Genomic DNA, 18,203 nt, shown 5'->3' on the forward strand with positions numbered 1-18,203 from the left:
CCCATCCCTTGCCCATCCCCATCCTGCTGGCTCTTGGGGGTTTGGAGGGAGTCCTGATGTGGTGCCAGTATTGTGCAGCAATAGACACAACACTGGTGTGATAGCGGTGCTGTTCTAGCTACGAGTGCAGAGCATGGCACTTCATGGGCTGCTGCAGGGAAAGTTAACTCCATCCCAGCCAGACCCAGTACAACCTTCACCCCTTATTCTGTAACATTTGTGTCACACCCTGGTCCCACATGCTTCAGTATATTGGTATTGCAGTCACCACTGTTACCTGTCCTTTACCATATACATGTATATATAGAGAGAGGTATGTCTTTCCATTCTATAAGCATCTCCCAAAATGTCCATAGGAACTGTTGATGATTTAGGCTTCATCTGACAAAGCATTCACTCAGGACAAGTGGAGCAGGATTTTTGGATGTCAGCACCAGCTTTGCTCGAGTCATTGCTGCACTTGCCGGTTCCTTGCGAAGTTGCCCTGTTGTTGGCTATGCAGTGTCTTCCTATGCTGGCTGCAGGGTCTTCCTGGCTATCCCAGCCAGACCCAATACAGCTGATAAACTAGTAGTTGAAAGAGATTATTTTGTTAAAGTTACAGAGGACATGGGTAGGTTTGCTTTGTAAGTGAATTGGTGAATAAGTGAAAGCTGATTATGATTTGTCCTTGAACTTGTGGAATAGTCAACTGCTTTTCATCAATGTGAGGAGAGCTACTGCTGTTTTGTAACGTGAAATCCAAATCTATTCCTGCTTATCTCACTGTACTTCAGTGCAAACAGAATCAGAAGGCTGGCAAGGACCTTTACATACTAAGTCAGTGCTCCTGCTGTTGCAGATGGTCGGATGGTGTAAACACTTTACATAAGCTTTCACCTGATCGCAGTTCTGATCACAGATAATCTTGCATTAGCAACTTTGCTGGTATTGCATCTCATTCCTTGTTTCTCCTCTCTACTCTCTCTTTTACTAGCTGGGATCCTTTCCTGTCGTTTCCTTACTGTTGCGTGCTTATCTGAATCACAATGTCTTCCTGGTTTACCTGGCATACATATATGGATGTGGTTGTTTCATCTTCCACCAGCATCTTTGCTTCATACGTATTGTTGGATCTGTTCTAAATGTGACCAATATTTTCAGCTTTTATTGTTGTCCTTAGATCTTTTTTTCTATTGGAAAATTTTCCCATATAAATGCATGTCTTTATAACATAGTCAAATATTGTATCTCATGTCTAGCTAATGTTTTTTAAACCATTTAATCTCATTCAGCCATGTCCTCTCAGTTAGGTTTGCTGCTAGCTTTCTGTTTATATTATGATCAAAAGTGGGAAAATTTTCCCAAATACTTTTTAGAAACTCTCTAATAACCACAATATAGTTTCTTCAGATTCCAACCTGCACTTACACCAAGGACACTACAGTCGAGCATAATATTAACAAATACATTTACTCAGAAGCCACGTGAATTAGCTTCTTCATTACCACAGACAAATTTGATACACGTAGTTATTTTGGAAGATATCATGTGTCTGCACACTTTAATCTTTATGATTCATGTGAAATCTTTGCAGCAGAAAATTCCTGTGAAGTCTTCCTTTTGCACCATGAGTTCTTCTACATGGGAAATTATTCTACAGTGCTTAATCTATGACTCCAGCTCGGAATTTAAATTTTTCAGCAAAGAAATTGCATTAAATGTATATTTTGAAATAAATTACCCAAAAAGCACTATCAGTTTGCATCTTCCACATCCTTTGAGCTGCCAGTTGCCATATTAAAAGGCTATCAAGTAAGAATTTTGTACTTACATGTTGCAAGTGACTAGATTGCATACCAAGCAAGAGGGGAGATCTGGGACCCCTTTGGCTATATAATTTATGAATCATATATTTTATGTTTTGAATTTTGGTTTTCTCTAATAGGTTATGTGTCATAAATGATATCCACCAAATTTCCTGATCCTGGTTTTAATCAGAGTTCCATTTGTGTGACCTTCAAAACATTCACTGAGTTTTATGTGGTGTGACATTGGTCTGTAGTGTTATTAATGATTCATTCCTTACTTATATTCTTAAATATTCATGACAGCATTTGTTTCGTTAGTGCTTGTTACATTAGCAGACCCTGGACCATGGTGACTTAGAAAATGAAACAGAAAATGTGATGTTGTGTTCATCTATCTTATACCTCCACTATTGGACATCACTGAGGAAGTTAATACTGTGAATGATGAAAGAATGCTTTTAACACTCACCAAGTGATTTTTGTCGATGTTTTGCATGCATGCAGGTCTTCATTAGAATTCACAAGTTAAGTGGGGATAAAACACATCCCAGCACACCAGACAGCCTGCGGGCTTCTGCTACTTGACATAGGTTGATGAGGGAAGTCGGAATCAGGCTCACCACATTTTCAATTGAGTGCTTTAGTATTTCTTTTGTAAGACAGCCACATATTTGCACTGCAGAGTGGTTTGGGCGAAAGGAAAGCAGAGAAATACAGGCAGACTAAACTCAATACGATATGTAAGATTTTAGTAGAGGCAGTCACATCTTCACCAGGTGAGGTGAATTATTTCAGAGCACTGTGGCTTAGGATCAATAGCATCAGCCTTACTTGTAAAAGACAGCTTGGTAGGGCACTACTGTGACTAATATCTGTGTCTAAAGGTGCAGCTTCAGCTGCTACTGCTTTCAGATCCCTGTGTCCAAAATAAAGACAGATTCTGCTGCTGATGTTCTTGCCCAGTAAGTTTTGGCACCATTTTGAGAGGTGGCACACATAGCAGTGACCCAGACAAGGCACGCTGAAGATAGAGGTGTATTTGACCAATTTAATTACAACACTGGCTAACCACATAGGGCATACAGGGGCTTGTGCAGTGTTGCAATTGCAATAAATACAGTGCTTTTAGTTATAAATACAGAGTACATAAGACTTAGCTGTCTGCTTAGTGAGGTGTCTACCATTAACAGGTGAAAGTAATTAATGTAAATTACAAGGAGTTAACATAGCTACTGTGCGAGCCTCGCAGTGCCATCTTGCCCAGAGGATTTAATCTGTGACTGCGAAGGATGTTTTCCAGGATGAACATAGTTTTAATCGTAGGACTCCGGGATAATTTCTGGAATAACCTTCCATGGGAAGAAGCACACTCTTGAGAATACTTTTCTCAAGTATTCTCTTGAGAATACTTTTCTCAAGAATATCACTTCCCCCATATCAGTGTGGTGTTAACCAAATTCAAGCTGAAATGCCAAGTCAAACTACAGGATCCATGAATATCTGCATCTGAGAGAAGAAGAAATTATTCATAGAGAGTTATCGTTCTGCTATACCGTGCATGCATTCTCAAGTAAATGCATAGAATACAGAATGTCACACCATTTCGTGCAACACCCATATTCGGACAGTCCACACAGCTCCTTCACAGTTGGTTTATTTGTTTTTGTGACCACTGATTTGGTTGTAATTTTTTTAATTGGTGATAAAATGTTAGTTAGTTCTGTTCTGTTCAAAATCTAGTTGTAAGAGACTGAAAAGAGCAAGTTGGTTTATGAGTAGGAGAAATAAAGAAGCTTGGTTTCCTATAGATATACCTGCTTCTTGCCCGGTGGTGGCTCTGATGCCTTGTGGCTGTGGGGATTATCGACACGGGAGCAGCAGCTCTGGGCTTGGTGGTGGCTGCACGCCAGCTGCCTGTGCTTTGTGCTGGGGGGGGCAGGAGGGAAAGGTTTTACCAAGGCTTGTGAAGTTCTGCTGAGAGCCAGCCCTATTATCCTCAAGGTAAGAGCTGCTCCTGATTTCTACTATAATACTTGATCCTCTCTCTGTCCTTTATGGTACATCTGAAAGGAAAGAAACAACACGGGCTTTAGTGGAAATAGAAGCACACACAGCTGAGTTATTCCTGATTTTATATATATATATGTTTTTACACCTTCACTGAATCCTGATTGCACTAAAACATAACAGCTCTCTCCATTACCTGCGTGTTGTTGAGCTAGCCAACAGGCTGAAAAATCTCTTACAGGGAAAGACTGCCAGACAGCAGGTACAAAAGCCTCAGTTCCTCTCACTAAGCTAACAATTAGTAGATCTAGACCTGCAGTGTATTTAATGTCAAAATCCATGTTTGAGCATAACACAGAATCCCTTTTAAGGAATTATTTATACTTTAATAATAAAATTAAATTCCTGCACTAATTGCATTCCATGTGCCTTATCTAATTTAAACGGCACACTATTAGAAGAACCTGCCCCTCCTGTCCCTGAATTCAGGGAGTGGCCAGGACTCACCATCTTCTCAACTCTTGGCAGTCAATATATATGTGAACACGTGTAAGGAAATAATTTCTTTTAAATGCACAATAATCAGCTAGTTTATTAACTGCTTTATGTTCACAATTATGGAAAAAAAAAAGACACTATCAGATAATGCACTTCAAATATATAAACATTCACAGCTCTTGCTGCATGTATAGACTGTTTTTTTCCAGAAAATAATTTGTGTATTTATTGTAAGTAGAAAAATACTTCTTCAAAGAATGAGTGAGAGTGAGCAGGGTCCAAAATTAAAGCAGGTGGTTGAAACATTTTCATGCTCATCTTCATCTGTAGACATTTTCAGTGCTTTCAGTATTAGAATCCCACAGAATAAATGCCTCAGTTTTTATTATGTTCTCATTCTTGTAAACCTTGAATTTAGATAAGCTGTATTACATATATCTTATCCTGATCTTTTTTCTTTTTTTTCTTTTTTTTTTTAATATTGGATTTTTTTTTTCCTATTATATAGTAGTACATTTGCATTTTCTGGTTGAATTATTGGTGGAATTCATTTATCAGTGATTTATCAGTGACAGTAGCAGGAGAAGCATTTAATATGCCCCTCTCAGTGGTAAATGCAGACAAGAAATCAGTGGGGATTTTTGAGTGCATTGGGCAAGTTGATGTTTTATATAGCAATCTTTAGTAGTCTTGATTTAAAGAAAACATTTATATCGGTCAAATTTAAACAGCAGTGGAATATATTAAAAGATGCTTTGGCACAGAACCCTAGCAAGGGTTTTCTAAACCCAGGAAAAGATACTATACCGGGCCCTGATAGATGATTGAGTGCAAAAGAAGTAGAGGAAATTTGGCATCTGACAGTGAGTAGGTAAAACTGGCAATTAAAGCATTGCTCAGAGGCAAGTAACAGCAGTAGAAGTATGTTACCTCACATAAACATAGGGTAACTCACCTTGTAAGAGCATAAATATTGAGTTTTAAGTGTTGAAATAAACATATATATTATCTGCACAAATTGCAAACCAGTTTTTCCAGAAACACAGTGTAGTTATAATTGTTCTGGCAATGCAGTTCATAGCCATAATTTACCTGCTCTAGGTGATTCTGGAAAAAAGTTGAATTGAAAGTGTAGAGACTGACATCTGAAAATAGCTTTCAGTTTGACTGTCAGAATGTAGGCATCAATACAATTGGAATGGAAATCAATGGAAATTGGGAGGTTCACTGTAGGCATTGAGTGTCTTTCATGAATATCATCCTAAAATAATTTCAAATTAATTCAGGAATTCTTTGAAGTCAACAAGAATAAAGGCACAAGTGCTCTCCAAACTGTTATACTGATGGAAAAAAAAAAAGAAAAAAAAAGCACATCTGATTTCTATTTATTTTGAAAGAGACTCATTAAAGTTACACTTTTGAAATATGGTTGGAACACAAACCTTTCACTGGCACATACCATATAGTCCCATAGTATATAGTCCTGTTCATAGGCATCTGCTCTTCAAAACCTCTTTTATGAGTCCACGTGAGTCATCCAAAAGGGACAAATACAGAACTATTTGCCAGTGCTCAGTCGATTTTCTTTTATGTTAAAAATTCAGAATTGCTTAAAGGAAACTTTTTTCCTCCTTCACAAGGGATTTAGGAAAGCATGTGTTTTATGCATTTTATAGTTGTACTTCATGTGACCTATACTCATTGAGATTTCACTTTTATTACAGAAAAATCATTTAAAAATGTATTGTGTAAAAAAACCTTGTATGTATAGATTTTTTGTTGTTTGTTTCCAACTGTCCTTTTTAACTCTTGAACAGAATGGAGGAGAACTAAAAATAATAGCAAATGCAGCCAATTGTTCCCTTTTAAGGGGTGTACAGGAAGGGTAAATGCAGATCTCACTACAAACAGCCGACAGAGGTATGGGTTTTTGTGTGAGTCACAGACTGACTTTTCAACCTGAAGGAGTTAAGGATCGAGCTATGGACACAGGTATGAATGATGCATGCGTGAGAAAAGGAAGGCTATACGATAACTGCAGGAAAAGGGAAGGAACTTCATGGTTTTTAGCATCTGAATTTCCATATGTTTAAGGCAGCTGACTTACACATATGTGTTTATGCACGTTGAGACTAGAAGTATAGACACTATAAATTACAGGAGCTCTAAAAGAGCCATGTTTCCCTTTCAGAAGAATTTTGCAGTCTACTCATATCTGTAGCTCTGTGTAAGCATGACAAAGGAACAGTAAAGAAGTTTTATTCATAACTGTTGTTTTTCTTTGCTTGAAAGCTGCTTATGGGCTGCACTGGCAACAGTTCTGGATGTTAACCACATTTCATTGTTGTCTAGCACGCCACATTAGAGAGCATTTCAACTTTGAGAGAAAAACATAACTATAATTCTCTGCTAGTCATGCAGCACGGACTTCTCTGACAGAATAAAACATAGGTTCACTGTAGCTGTGGGTATGCTATCTGGAACCAAAGGTGAGGCACATCACAGTGAAATAGCATTGCATCTGGAAACAGAAATACTGTTTGGGAATCATTTCTCTCTTCTGTCTTTAAGGTATTTCAGCTGAAAAGACAAAATATTTGGAAGAATATGAGACTCGTTTGGAAATAAACTAAAACCTTTAAAGTACTCTTTGCAAATATAGAGTAAGTTATTGTATTTAAGGAAAATAATAATAATAAAGCTTATGGATTTTGCTGTGGCTGTCCTCTGGGACTCACGGGAATGATTAACCCCATCTTAGAATGTAGAAGAGAGTGATTAACATGACTCATTAAATACAAAACCTCAAAGAAATGTAGTTTTTGGAGATAAAATGTAGAAATGTTAAGAAAATGAAAGCTGATAAATGTTCAGCATACGAAGAGTAAACTGAAAACACTGCTACTTGCATAGCCTACCTGAGACAGGAGGCTCTAAAAGAGATAGAAGAAATGCATAACAAAAATTTTATCCATTCACCCTGTTTTTACATTCTGTCAGAGTTCACAAAAGTAGGGAAGCATGAATTCTTTACAGTTATGACAGCAAGCATGTCTCTGCTGTGGTAAGTTGCCTGTTTCCATTTAAGAGCAGTGTCTCTTGCCCTCCTGCCATTCATGTCTATAAAGAGCCTGACTCTTGTCTCCTCCATGACCTCCTTGTAGGTATTGAAAGGCTGCTGTCATGTCACCCTGAAGCATTCCCCAAAGACTTCTCATCTTCATCATAAATACCACAGCACTTGTTTTTCCTCTTGTGAAGCTTTTTTGGGTGTGGAAACCTTCAGCAGTGGTTGAAATGCCATCAAGGCACATCATTAAAACTGCACATACCAGTTAGTAAAGAGAAGGTAGTATGCTTCCAGAAAAACTGAGTTCCCATTATCACATGTGATCTAGCTACAAGCACAATTGCAGAGTAAAAAAGAGAGAATGAAGGAACTGATAACAGCAGTTTAATGTTTGAAATTATTTACAAGTACTGAATAGAAATTATTTCACAGAATCACAGAATTTTCTAGGTTGGAAGAGACCTCAGGATCATCGAGTCCAACCTCTGACCTAACGCTAACAGTCCCCACTAAACCATTTCCCTAAGCTCTACATCTAAACGTCTTTTGAAGACTTCCAGGGATGGTGACTCCACCACTTCCCTGGGCAGCCTGTTCCAGTGCCTCACAACCCTTTCAGTGAAGAAGTTCTTCCTAACATCTAACCTAAAACTCCCCTGGCTCAACTTAAGCCCATTCCCCCTCGTCCTGTCACCAGGCATGTGGGAGAACAGGCCAACCCCCACCTCGCTACAGCCTCCCTTGAGGTACCCATAGAGAGCGATAAGGTCGCCCCTGAGCCTCCTCTTCTCCAGGCTGAACAAGCCCAGCTCCCTCAGCCGCTCCTCGTAGGACTTGTTCTCCAGTATTAAGTGCAAAGCTTGGGTACACTGTAGTTTTGATAAAATATTTAACTATAATTGACAGTAGTTGGAGTCATTGTTTGAAAATCTTCACCAGGGTGCAGAATAATAATCATAAAATGATAGAATGCTTTAGGTTGGAAGGGACCTTTAAAGATCATCTAGTTCCAACCCTCTTGCCCTTGGCAGGGATGCCATATTGTATAAAGTATAATTAATAAAATAATGTACAATATAAAAATAAAAAATAAATTATTGAAGACATAAATTTCAGTTAGAAATGGAAGTCCTGCTAGGTGGCTTTATCCACTATTTATCCACTAAGAGAGACCAGTTCTAAAAATCTCCCCCTTCCTTTTTTCAATTTTCAACTTCAGGATAATTTAACACCAATAAAATATATTTTTTTTTCATGTATTTTCAATGTTTGTTAGAAAGTGAAGAAATAAACCCAGAGATAGAGTTTCATAGCAAAGTATTTTAGCAGAGTTTTTCTTCTGCCTTTCTAATTATAGGACTGAGGGCATATTTAAAACTTAAAAATGAAATAATTACTTTCAAGGTCATTGCAAAATTATTGCCATCACTAATTTCCCCAAGAATATGTTCAAAAAAAAAAAAAAAACATTTGTTGAACTTAAGCATTCTGTAGGTGTTCTTGTAAATTAAAAGAATGCTGTGTATGAATGCTCATAGGAGAAGGAAATGGCAGGGAGGGCTAATGAAATATAGTGGTGTTTTACCTGACTTACCATCTGCAATTCTTTGCAGTGTTTGTACCTCATCTGAAGTGTCAGTGGTTGAGATGTCTGTCCTATACCAGCATATTTTGTTGAGTTAAATTCATCATGCTTTACGGTGCTGGCAATCTTTTTGTTATCAGTTTCATGATATGCAAGCCAATCTATAATATCCTGCAAATCAATTTATTTTGCCACAGTTTACAGGATATTGATTCTCACTACAGCTAGCAACTTCTACCTCATGTATAATGGCACTTTCTTGCAGTGCGGTACTGGTACACCTTCAGTCCCTTGGCAGGAAAAATATCTTTAAGGGGTTTATTCCTCTCATCGTAGCAAGCAATGAGGTTGACCAGGGGTGATTTGGCCTTAGTAAACCCATGCTGGCTGCTCCCAGTCACCTTCTTGTCTTTCACATGTTAGGAAATGGCTTCTAAAAGTGTTTGCTCCATAACCCCTCCAGGGAGTGTGGTGAGGCTGACTGGCCTACAGTTCTCTGAATCGTTCTTCTCCAAGACAAGTGTGATGTCTGCTTTCTTCCAGTCGTCAGGAGTCTCCACTGACTGCCATGAGCTCTCAAAGACGGCAAAGAACCACCTTGCAGTGACATCAGCCAGCTCCTTCAACACCTGTGAATGTATGCCATTGCATACTGCAGACCTGGCCATGTCCAAGTGGATTATGTCACGTCTAACTTTCATCTTCAGCTGTGGGTACTGCCTTACTCTGCAAACTGCTGGGAAGGACCTGGGAGACAGGGGGACAAGCCTCAGCAATGAAAACTAAGGCAAACTGAGTACCTCAACTTTTTTCCTACTGTTTTTCACCAGTCTCACTGAACAGTGGGCCCACACAGCCTTTGTTTTGCTACGGACATACTTACAGAAGCCTTTCTTGTTGCCCTTCACATCCTTTGCTAGTTTCAAATCAAGCCTTGTTTTTCCTGACTCCCCAGATTCCTTGCCCGATATTCCTTCCAAGCAGCCTGTCTCTGCTTCCAGCTCTGTGTGTTTCCTTTCTTGTGCTCTGAGGAGGATTAGTCAGCTCTCCTGAGCCTCTTTGCCCTCAAGGGCAGTTTCTGATGGGATTCTGCCAGACAGATCTTCAGCGAGACTAAAATACATTCTTCTGAGTCCAGGGTTGCAATTCCGCGGTTTATCTTGCTTGCTTCTTTCCTACTTCTTGTTCTTCATCAAAAAAAAAAAAAAATTCCAAGTAGGAAATTAATTGTTCATATTTTTCATGAGAGTCCTTCACACTGGTGCTAATGCCTTTTCTTTGAATGTTATAAGGTATTTCTAATTAAAAGAATAGTAAGTGATACAGAAGATGTGTCCATGAAAGGGGAAGAAATGATAGCTTAAATGAGATTGTTTTATCCTAAGGTGGAACATAACAAAACAGAAAAGCAGTAAAAAGAAGGAAGATGTTAACAGGAATCCTTCTGTGACTGAACCCATGCAAGCTGCAGAGTATGCATTAGACATTAGAAATATCCAGACATTGAAGCCCCACCATAAAATAGGATAGGCTAATGAGCATATTCAAATCTTTGATTATTTCTGCCTGCCCTTAAAAAAACAGGATCTGCACTTGTCTAACTCAGGTGTTAAATTTGAAGCTTTCTATTCTGAAGCTTAGGCTTCCAAAGCTCACTGGAAGTGAGGAAATCCAGTAGCTACTGGCAAGAATTAATGAAGATTGTCAGTCAACTGGCTTGCAGAACTGTGTAGATGCTTGCTGTTGTGGTTAGGTCTGAAACCTTTTAACATTCTGATTTTAATGTGAATTCAAGTAAACATAAAAAAGTGGAGAGCTGTACGTACACAGGGGAACAAGCTACAACCGAAAAGATTTTGTAGGCCAAAGGGCTTTCCTGTTTCTTAGGAAAGCAAATGTTAGACATTCAGAGTTAAGATAAAATGCTACTTCAGTTTCTTTCTTTTTTTTTTTTTTTTTTTTTTCTTTGAAATGGTTGGGTGATGAGCACTCTGCTTTAGGACAAATAACAATCTAGGAAGCCAGCTCTGGAGGTCAAATGAAAAAGCTGCATTTAAGTATAGTGGGAGGATTATAAGCAAAGCTTATGTTCTATGAAAAGAGATTGTGTATTGTTACAAATAATGTAGGAATCCTTATAGGTAAAACCACAGGGGTGGTTTTTTAATAGCTATTGTGTGAAGGTATGAAGCCATTTGTGATTCAAGTAGCACATTTTTATTGGTTTCAAAAAAAAAAAAAAAAACAAAAAAACTGTAGCCTGCTAAATAGTTTTCAGTGCTTTCTCTCATTAACTCTTTCCATATTTAAGGACATAGAGCACTGTTTCAGCAATTTAACTACTGAGCTGCTTCCTTTAAAAAGCTTTCTGGTTTGCACCATAAATATATTTCCCATAAGAAGCCAAACTGGCCCTAAATACACCGAACAATGGAATGTATTGCTTTACAAGGCAGTGTCATTTGTGGCCATAGGAAGACAAAAAGATGTGGATGTCAGGGAGAATAAAGCTTTTTTTTTTTTTTTTGCTTTTTTTTTTTTTCTTCTGCAGTGCTCTGTGTACCTATTATAATTATTCATACAAAGCTAAAGGTAGACACCACTAGCTCTTGTTTATTCAGTCCTTCTTGGAATTTAGTAGATGATCCAGTTATGACCTCAGTTACCAGAGCTGTGATATAGCTTCAGGAACCATGAGTAAATAAATGGCTTTGCTTTCTCCCTGTCTTTTTTTATTCTCCCCATAATATACAGATTTTACTTCCCTGTAGAGCTTTCTAGGTGATCAGATGCCTTGCATCAGCAGAACATCAGAGAAGAGACATAATTTTGACCTGCTTTGCTGAACACTGCACACACACTGAAAAAAAAAAAAAAAAAAAAAAAAAAAAAAAGTTAAGGAATGAGGATTGCAGGAAAGAGATGTTCCCTGCAACTTTGCTGTCCTTCAGCCAAGCTGGTCTCCTAAGTGAAGTCAAGAAAAAGATGTGGTTAGATATCAATATATCAGAAATATGTGGATAAATGAGTGGTTCCATGGGAGGAGCAAAGCCATGTGCAGGGGCATTTTAGGCAAATGGAAAGAGGGGAAGATTTACAGTTCAGGAAGGCACGCAAATAATGGGTGGGGTTTGAAAGTAATCCTTTAAAGCTGTGTCTGCAATTTTTAGAGGATTTGTTCTGTTTATAAAATGGAGGGTGTTTTTTTGTGCAGTTTCTTCTTCTTCTTCTTTTTTTTTTTTTTTTTTTTTAATTGAGTTTTCTGAAATTTACAGATATAGGCTGATATTTCAAAACAGAAATTTAAAGATCATATACATTTAAATTTATGAAGTCATCTTTTTCATCACTAGTCATTGCTGCTTGACATTTTTTTGTTTCTTTTACTGTGTATTATATGTGTACATATAGTACTGGTTTGTTCCCGTTTCTTTTTCACATCTTTCTTTAAGAGCTTTGGTCAGGATTTGACTACAGATTTGACAACTTGGTTCAGTGTCTCTGAACTCAAATTTGTAAATAGCTTTCTGAAAAGTCATGAAAAGAACAAAACATATATTTATAGTGATATACAAGAGGGCAATATTGGTAGTTTGTAATTTATTCTAGCATCATTGATGTTCATAATTTACACATAACGTATTTGCTATTGAACTCAGTATCCAAACAAACTGAAATTTTGTTTTGGAAAACAGAAATGGGATTTGTTACCTTTAAAGATACTCAGAATCACTCTACAGAATATGCAGTGAAATGTGAGCCAAGTAAAATAGAATCATTGGCTTATTACATGCTATGCATTGTATCTAGGTTCATATTGTTGCACTGACTTTTAACAAAATTGGCAAATTGTTTATACATCTTTAAATTTGTAACAGACTCATAAAGTTGATCAAGCAAGTAATTGTATTTTGTGTGATTCTTCAAGTGAGACTATAGCATATTTCTGCTTGTGCTAAATCAAAATATTATAGTTGTATTAAAACAAAACTACTAGACAACTAAACTTCTTTTGAGTCATGTGTGGAAGAGGATACATTTTTTAATTCCTTATGAGCCGATAAATGCAGTGATCTGAGGTTCATTGTAAATATTGGCAAGTAAAAAAGCTAAGTGCATGTATATGTATATTTGTGCACATGTGTACAGGTGCATATGTGCGTGTTGAATACCCTGTTCTTGTGAAAACACAGACTGTGAAAGGGGAAGGGAAACAAAAAATAAATAGGAAGGAAGAAAAAGAAAGAGAAAAAGAAAATACCATGTGCAAAGGCTTTCAAACTCCTTCAATTTTGCATCAAAAACTGTGAATAACTTCTCTTAGCTTATGCAGGAACCAAAGAGTCCGTTGAAAAGATACTTCTGTGCTGGCAGATATGTTCCGAGTGCCATCAGCTTCAGAGCCTTTCCTTTCAGGCACTGATCCTTGTTGCCTGGTTAATATAAAACTTTATGTCCAGTTTTAAAAATTGTCAGCATTAGTCTTTGAAAGAAGAAAAGTAATACAGTTTTTCAGATTCATATCTATCTGCTTGACAGATGTAAAAGAGTAGCCTTTATCTTCGCTACCATTAGCAGAATAAGAATGCAGTGAGTAAAGAGGAAAAATGTCTTTGTAGCCTTTTATTATATCTCTCAAAATTCCATTTACAGATTTTAGTTATGCTCGCTACTATGGTGATTCTTACCTGGAATTTCAAGGCTTGCATTTCAACATGCTAAACTTCATCCACTTGGAATTTAAGACCCATGATCCTCATGGACTCCTCCTGTATATTGAACAGAGTCCAGAAACAATAGGACAGTTTTTAATTCAGCTTTTCATCAGACATGGCACCTTACAGGTAAGGCATCAAAATATTCTGCTGAAGGAGATGGAAGTAAAATCTGGGATCTATAACAAATTTTTAATATATATATTTTAATATATATATGTTTCATTCTGTTTCCTACTATAGAAGATCATACGTGCTATAGAAGTTTTTGAGATTCATTAGTGTTTTAAGGAAAATAATTGTCAAACTTGTCATGTGGTAGGACAAAATCATGTCTGACAGGATTAGTATGTCTTACAAGAGGTGGTGCTTGAATACAGCTGAATAGTGATTATAACTGCAGTGTCTCATAGAAAATGTACACACTGAAAGACCAAAATAAAAAACAGATTTCTTCTGGTTATTTTATCTTACATACAAAGCCTAAGCTTACTGAACCTGCTCATGTGCAAGTTCATTGAAATTTTTTTAAGGGAATAAGCTGTGGAACTGAGTGAATTTTGCATAGGAAAATTTACTGTGTAAGGGGAGAGACTAACTTTCTCACCATTTGTGTCTGAGTAGAAACTTTTTACTTGGTCTGTCATGTTAATTCATAATTCCACAGGATTTGCTTGGCTGTTGTGGACAACTAAATAGAAATACATTTGTTTATAGACATTAAGGAATGAAATGTATGTTCCAATAAATCTTTACCTTTGGCAAATTACTCTTTCTTTTCTGAGAAAGAAATAGAACTTGTATTTGTGAAGAGGTTTAAGAAGATATTAAAAGAGAAGTTACTTTTCTCGTAATGGATCTTTTTTCTTAGTATAAATTTCCAAAAGTTGGGCTGTAATTATATTCTTTTAAAAGGATAGTGAAATGACTGTTAGGAACAGTGTATTTGCTTCATGTTGTAAAGAACACGATCATTTTAAAAAAGATATGTAAATTGCAGATAATAAGGAAAAAAATCAAAATAACTTTTTACTTTATTTTGTTATATTGTAATTTACTGTGTTTTATTTTGACTATCTTTATCCAGAACAAGCAAGATTAGTTGGGGCAGGACATAATCCAAGGTTTAGAAAACATTGATGGCTTTAAGTCCATCTTACTTGTATTCATGGTAAAGTAATGATGCAGAAAAATATTTTTCTAACATATCATAAACACCATAAAATATGAAAGTACTTTAACTGACAAAAATCTATTCAGAGATCCCAGTGTGCCATGTTAAAACTAATTGAATTCACTTAATCATTCACAAAACTGGTCAATTAAATGTAGATTTAAAGCCCAATGAACAAATGGTTCTAAGCTCACAATCAAGCTACAATTACAAGTAGACAAACCATGAAATCAAGTGCTTGTTCACATTAGTATAGGAAATTAAATGGTGTTCCTAAATGCTCAGGCTTGCATGCTACATTACGTGTTTGGAAGTGTAAGGAGGCCATAAAATGCTAAGTAAAATTCACCCATGGCCAATGTTAATTTCATCTGGGTTGCAGATGGTCAACTTCTTTGCAAATCAGGTCTACAATAATAATACAATCTGATTGCAAAATACACAATGATGAAAGCATTTTCATGCAGGCTAGGAAACATTTATGTGTGCTTGTGCATTTCTGCTATGATAGATTTCCTGATCCAGATCTTTAATGAAACATTAGTTTTTCTTGATGTGCATGACATCCCTCAGGTTTTTATGCAACCATTCATTCTTTTTAAGTTTCTAAGCCAGTAGCTGTTTAATTATTAGAAATAATGTAAGAAAATCATTTTTCCCATTCTGTAGTACCAGTTTCTATGTAATGAAGCAGCAGAAGTCAAAAACATCACAACTACAGCTAGAGTGGATGATGGACACTGGTATAAAGTGCAAATTAGGTAAGTGTTACACTTTACTGTTGTCTGTGTTTATAATTACCTCAAAGATCATCTAGGTTGGACAGTTAGTTCATTCTAATGGCACTATATCTCGTTAGCTGTAAGTGATACCTGAATATGTGCAATGAAATCATGCTATGGCAGCCTGGAATACGACATATCCTTGGAAAGAGTGCTTCAAACTATAGTACAGTTGGACAGTGCTTACCAGATTAGCAATGTGCTTAAAGGGAATACATTTATTTTCCTCTCTATCATGTAGCATAAAAGCACGAGCATTCAGGCAGGGAAGATATTGTGCAGTAGGCCCAAACCTAGTCCAGGAAGAAGCTCAATTCCTGACAGTTAAATGTGACTAATAGAAAAAAAAAAGATATGGTAATCCTTGAAACTCAGGGCTGAATTAACTACCATGATGTAAATGCATCTACTTTATGGATTATTTTTTTGTTCAAATCTGTGGTGGCTTTACGTTGTTGGGCAACTGACATCCACTGCAACCCTTCTCTCACCCTTCGTCTTCAAAGGGAAAGGGGGAGAAAATACAATGAAAAGGGTTCAAGGGTTGAGATAAAGACAGGGAGATCACTCAGCAATTATCATCTTGGGCAAAACAGACTCAGCACAGGGAGATTGGAGAAATTTATTGCCTATTACTAACGAGCTAGAAAAGTGAGAAACAAAGAAAACAAATTAAAAGCAGCTTCCCCTATCCACCTTTTTCCACCTCCTCCCCCTGAGCAGCACAGGGGAATGGTGAATGGTGTCTGCAATCAGTCCCTGACGCTTTGTCTCCACCACTCCTTCATGGTCACTCTCTGCCCCTGCTCCACATGGGGTCCCTCCCACGGGATGCCGTCCTTCCCAAACTGAGCCTGCAGGGGCTGCCCACAGGCAGCAGCTCTTCAAGAACTGCTCCCACATGGCTCCGTACCATGAGATCCATCCCCCAGGAGCAAACTGCTCCAGCACGGGTCCCCCACGGGTGGCAGCTCCCCCCAGACCCCCTCCTCCTACATGGGCTCCTCTCCACGGGCTGCAGCTCTGGCCTGGGGACAGCTCCTGTGGGGGTTCTCCATGGGTGGCAGCCTCCTCCAGGCCACATCCACCTGCTCCACTGGGGGCTCCTCCACTGGGGGGCTGCAGCGTGGAGATCTGCTCCATGTGGGACCCATGGGCTGCAGTGGGACAGCCTGCTCCACCAGGGGCCTCTCCACAGGCCGCAAGGGAACTTGTGCTCCATGCATGGAGCACCTCCTGCCCTCGTGCTGCACTGACCTTGGGGCCTGCAGGGCTGCTTCTCACTCCTCTCTCCCAGCTGCAGTTGCACAGCAGGTTTTTTCCCCTTTCTTAAGTCTGCTCTCCCAGAGACACAAACAACATCGCTTATTGGCTCGGCTCTGGCCAACAGTGGGTCCCTTTGGAGCCAGATGAAATTGGCCCTTATCTGACATGGGGCAGCTTCTGGATTCTTCTCACAGAGGCCACCATTGTAGCCCCCCACTACCAAAACCTTGCAACGTAAAGCCAATACAAACTCAGTTGAGCAGAAAAGAACTTGAATCTTCAAACCAGTCCATGCCAATAACCGGAGAGAAAAACAGTCCCATTTTTATTTCCAGTGATCCTTTTGAGTCTGAGAAGGAAGCAGTGAATGGTGAATATTAAAAGACAGCTCAGGTAAGATGAGCTGAACCGATCTGTCATGTTAAAAAAGAGGGAGTGCGTAACATTAATGGGATTCAGAATATGTACTGAGTAGTTGTTAATCACTCAACCCCCTCTAATGGACTGGAAATGGTTTTGGAAATTGTTTTAGAGTTTGAAAACTTAATGTTACAGATGTCAGAAGGATTTGGTTAGAAGTTGCTTCATCTTGTTTTAATCTAGTGTGTCTTCACATGTTCTCGAGTTAAGCAAATGCATTTTCTGAACTGATAAGTATAATATCCACTGCTTCTTTCTACTAAAAAAAATGTATTGTCAATTATAGTTAATATGGTCATTCTTGGAACGTGTGTTATTTGTTTTATTACTTTAACATTAGATTTAATCAACTGTGGTATAATAAGGCATAGTAAAACTTAAAATAACTTTGGTGGAAAATTGCAGTAGCTTATTCAACAGCTGCCTAGAGCTTTGCAAACATTATTTAGTCATCACAAAATTGACTTACAGTGAGATAAGAAAGTTAAGTTCTGAATAACGCTACGTGGGAAGTTGGCAAAGCCAGGATGGGAATGTAGGAGTTACTGATTACTGTAACACAGTGTATGTGCACAGTGTGGGATCTTCTTTGTTCTGCAGATGTGGAGAATTATGACTAAATATCATGAGTAATAATAATAATTAAAAAATTATATGGTTCTTGTACTATTTGTTAAAGAAACTGATCATTCTCATTAAAGTATTTCAAATTCTTTGGAGCCCCTTTGAGGTGGCCCTATGATGGAAAGATTTTTGCCAAATTCCCTAAAAGCAATGCATTTCAGTTACTGAAGTTAAACTTGTGAAGAATATACTGCCTTTATAGCATCATATTAAATGAAAGATATAGAATCAAAAGTACTGCAGTGTAATACAAGATGAAACACAGTGAAAAT

At 37.9% G+C, this 18,203-nt stretch overlaps 1 protein-coding gene across 3 annotated transcripts in view; it reads left to right on the forward strand.

The window, feature by feature from the left end:
- EYS (eyes shut homolog) overlaps positions 1-18,203 on the forward strand; it is a 723,774-nt gene that overhangs the window by 423,159 nt on the left and 282,412 nt on the right. For all 3 annotated transcript variants that reach the window (XM_084512624.1, XM_084512623.1, XM_084512622.1), the window contains 2 exons: positions 13,604-13,794; positions 15,509-15,600. In XM_084512624.1, the coding sequence (XP_084368750.1) occupies positions 13,604-13,794; positions 15,509-15,600 (283 nt within the window). The remainder of the gene's footprint in view (positions 1-13,603; positions 13,795-15,508; positions 15,601-18,203) is intronic.

Source organism: Aythya ferina (genome assembly GCF_964211825.1).
Source record: "Aythya ferina genome assembly, chromosome: 3".
In the NCBI taxonomy this organism is placed as follows: Eukaryota; Metazoa; Chordata; class Aves; order Anseriformes; family Anatidae; genus Aythya; species Aythya ferina.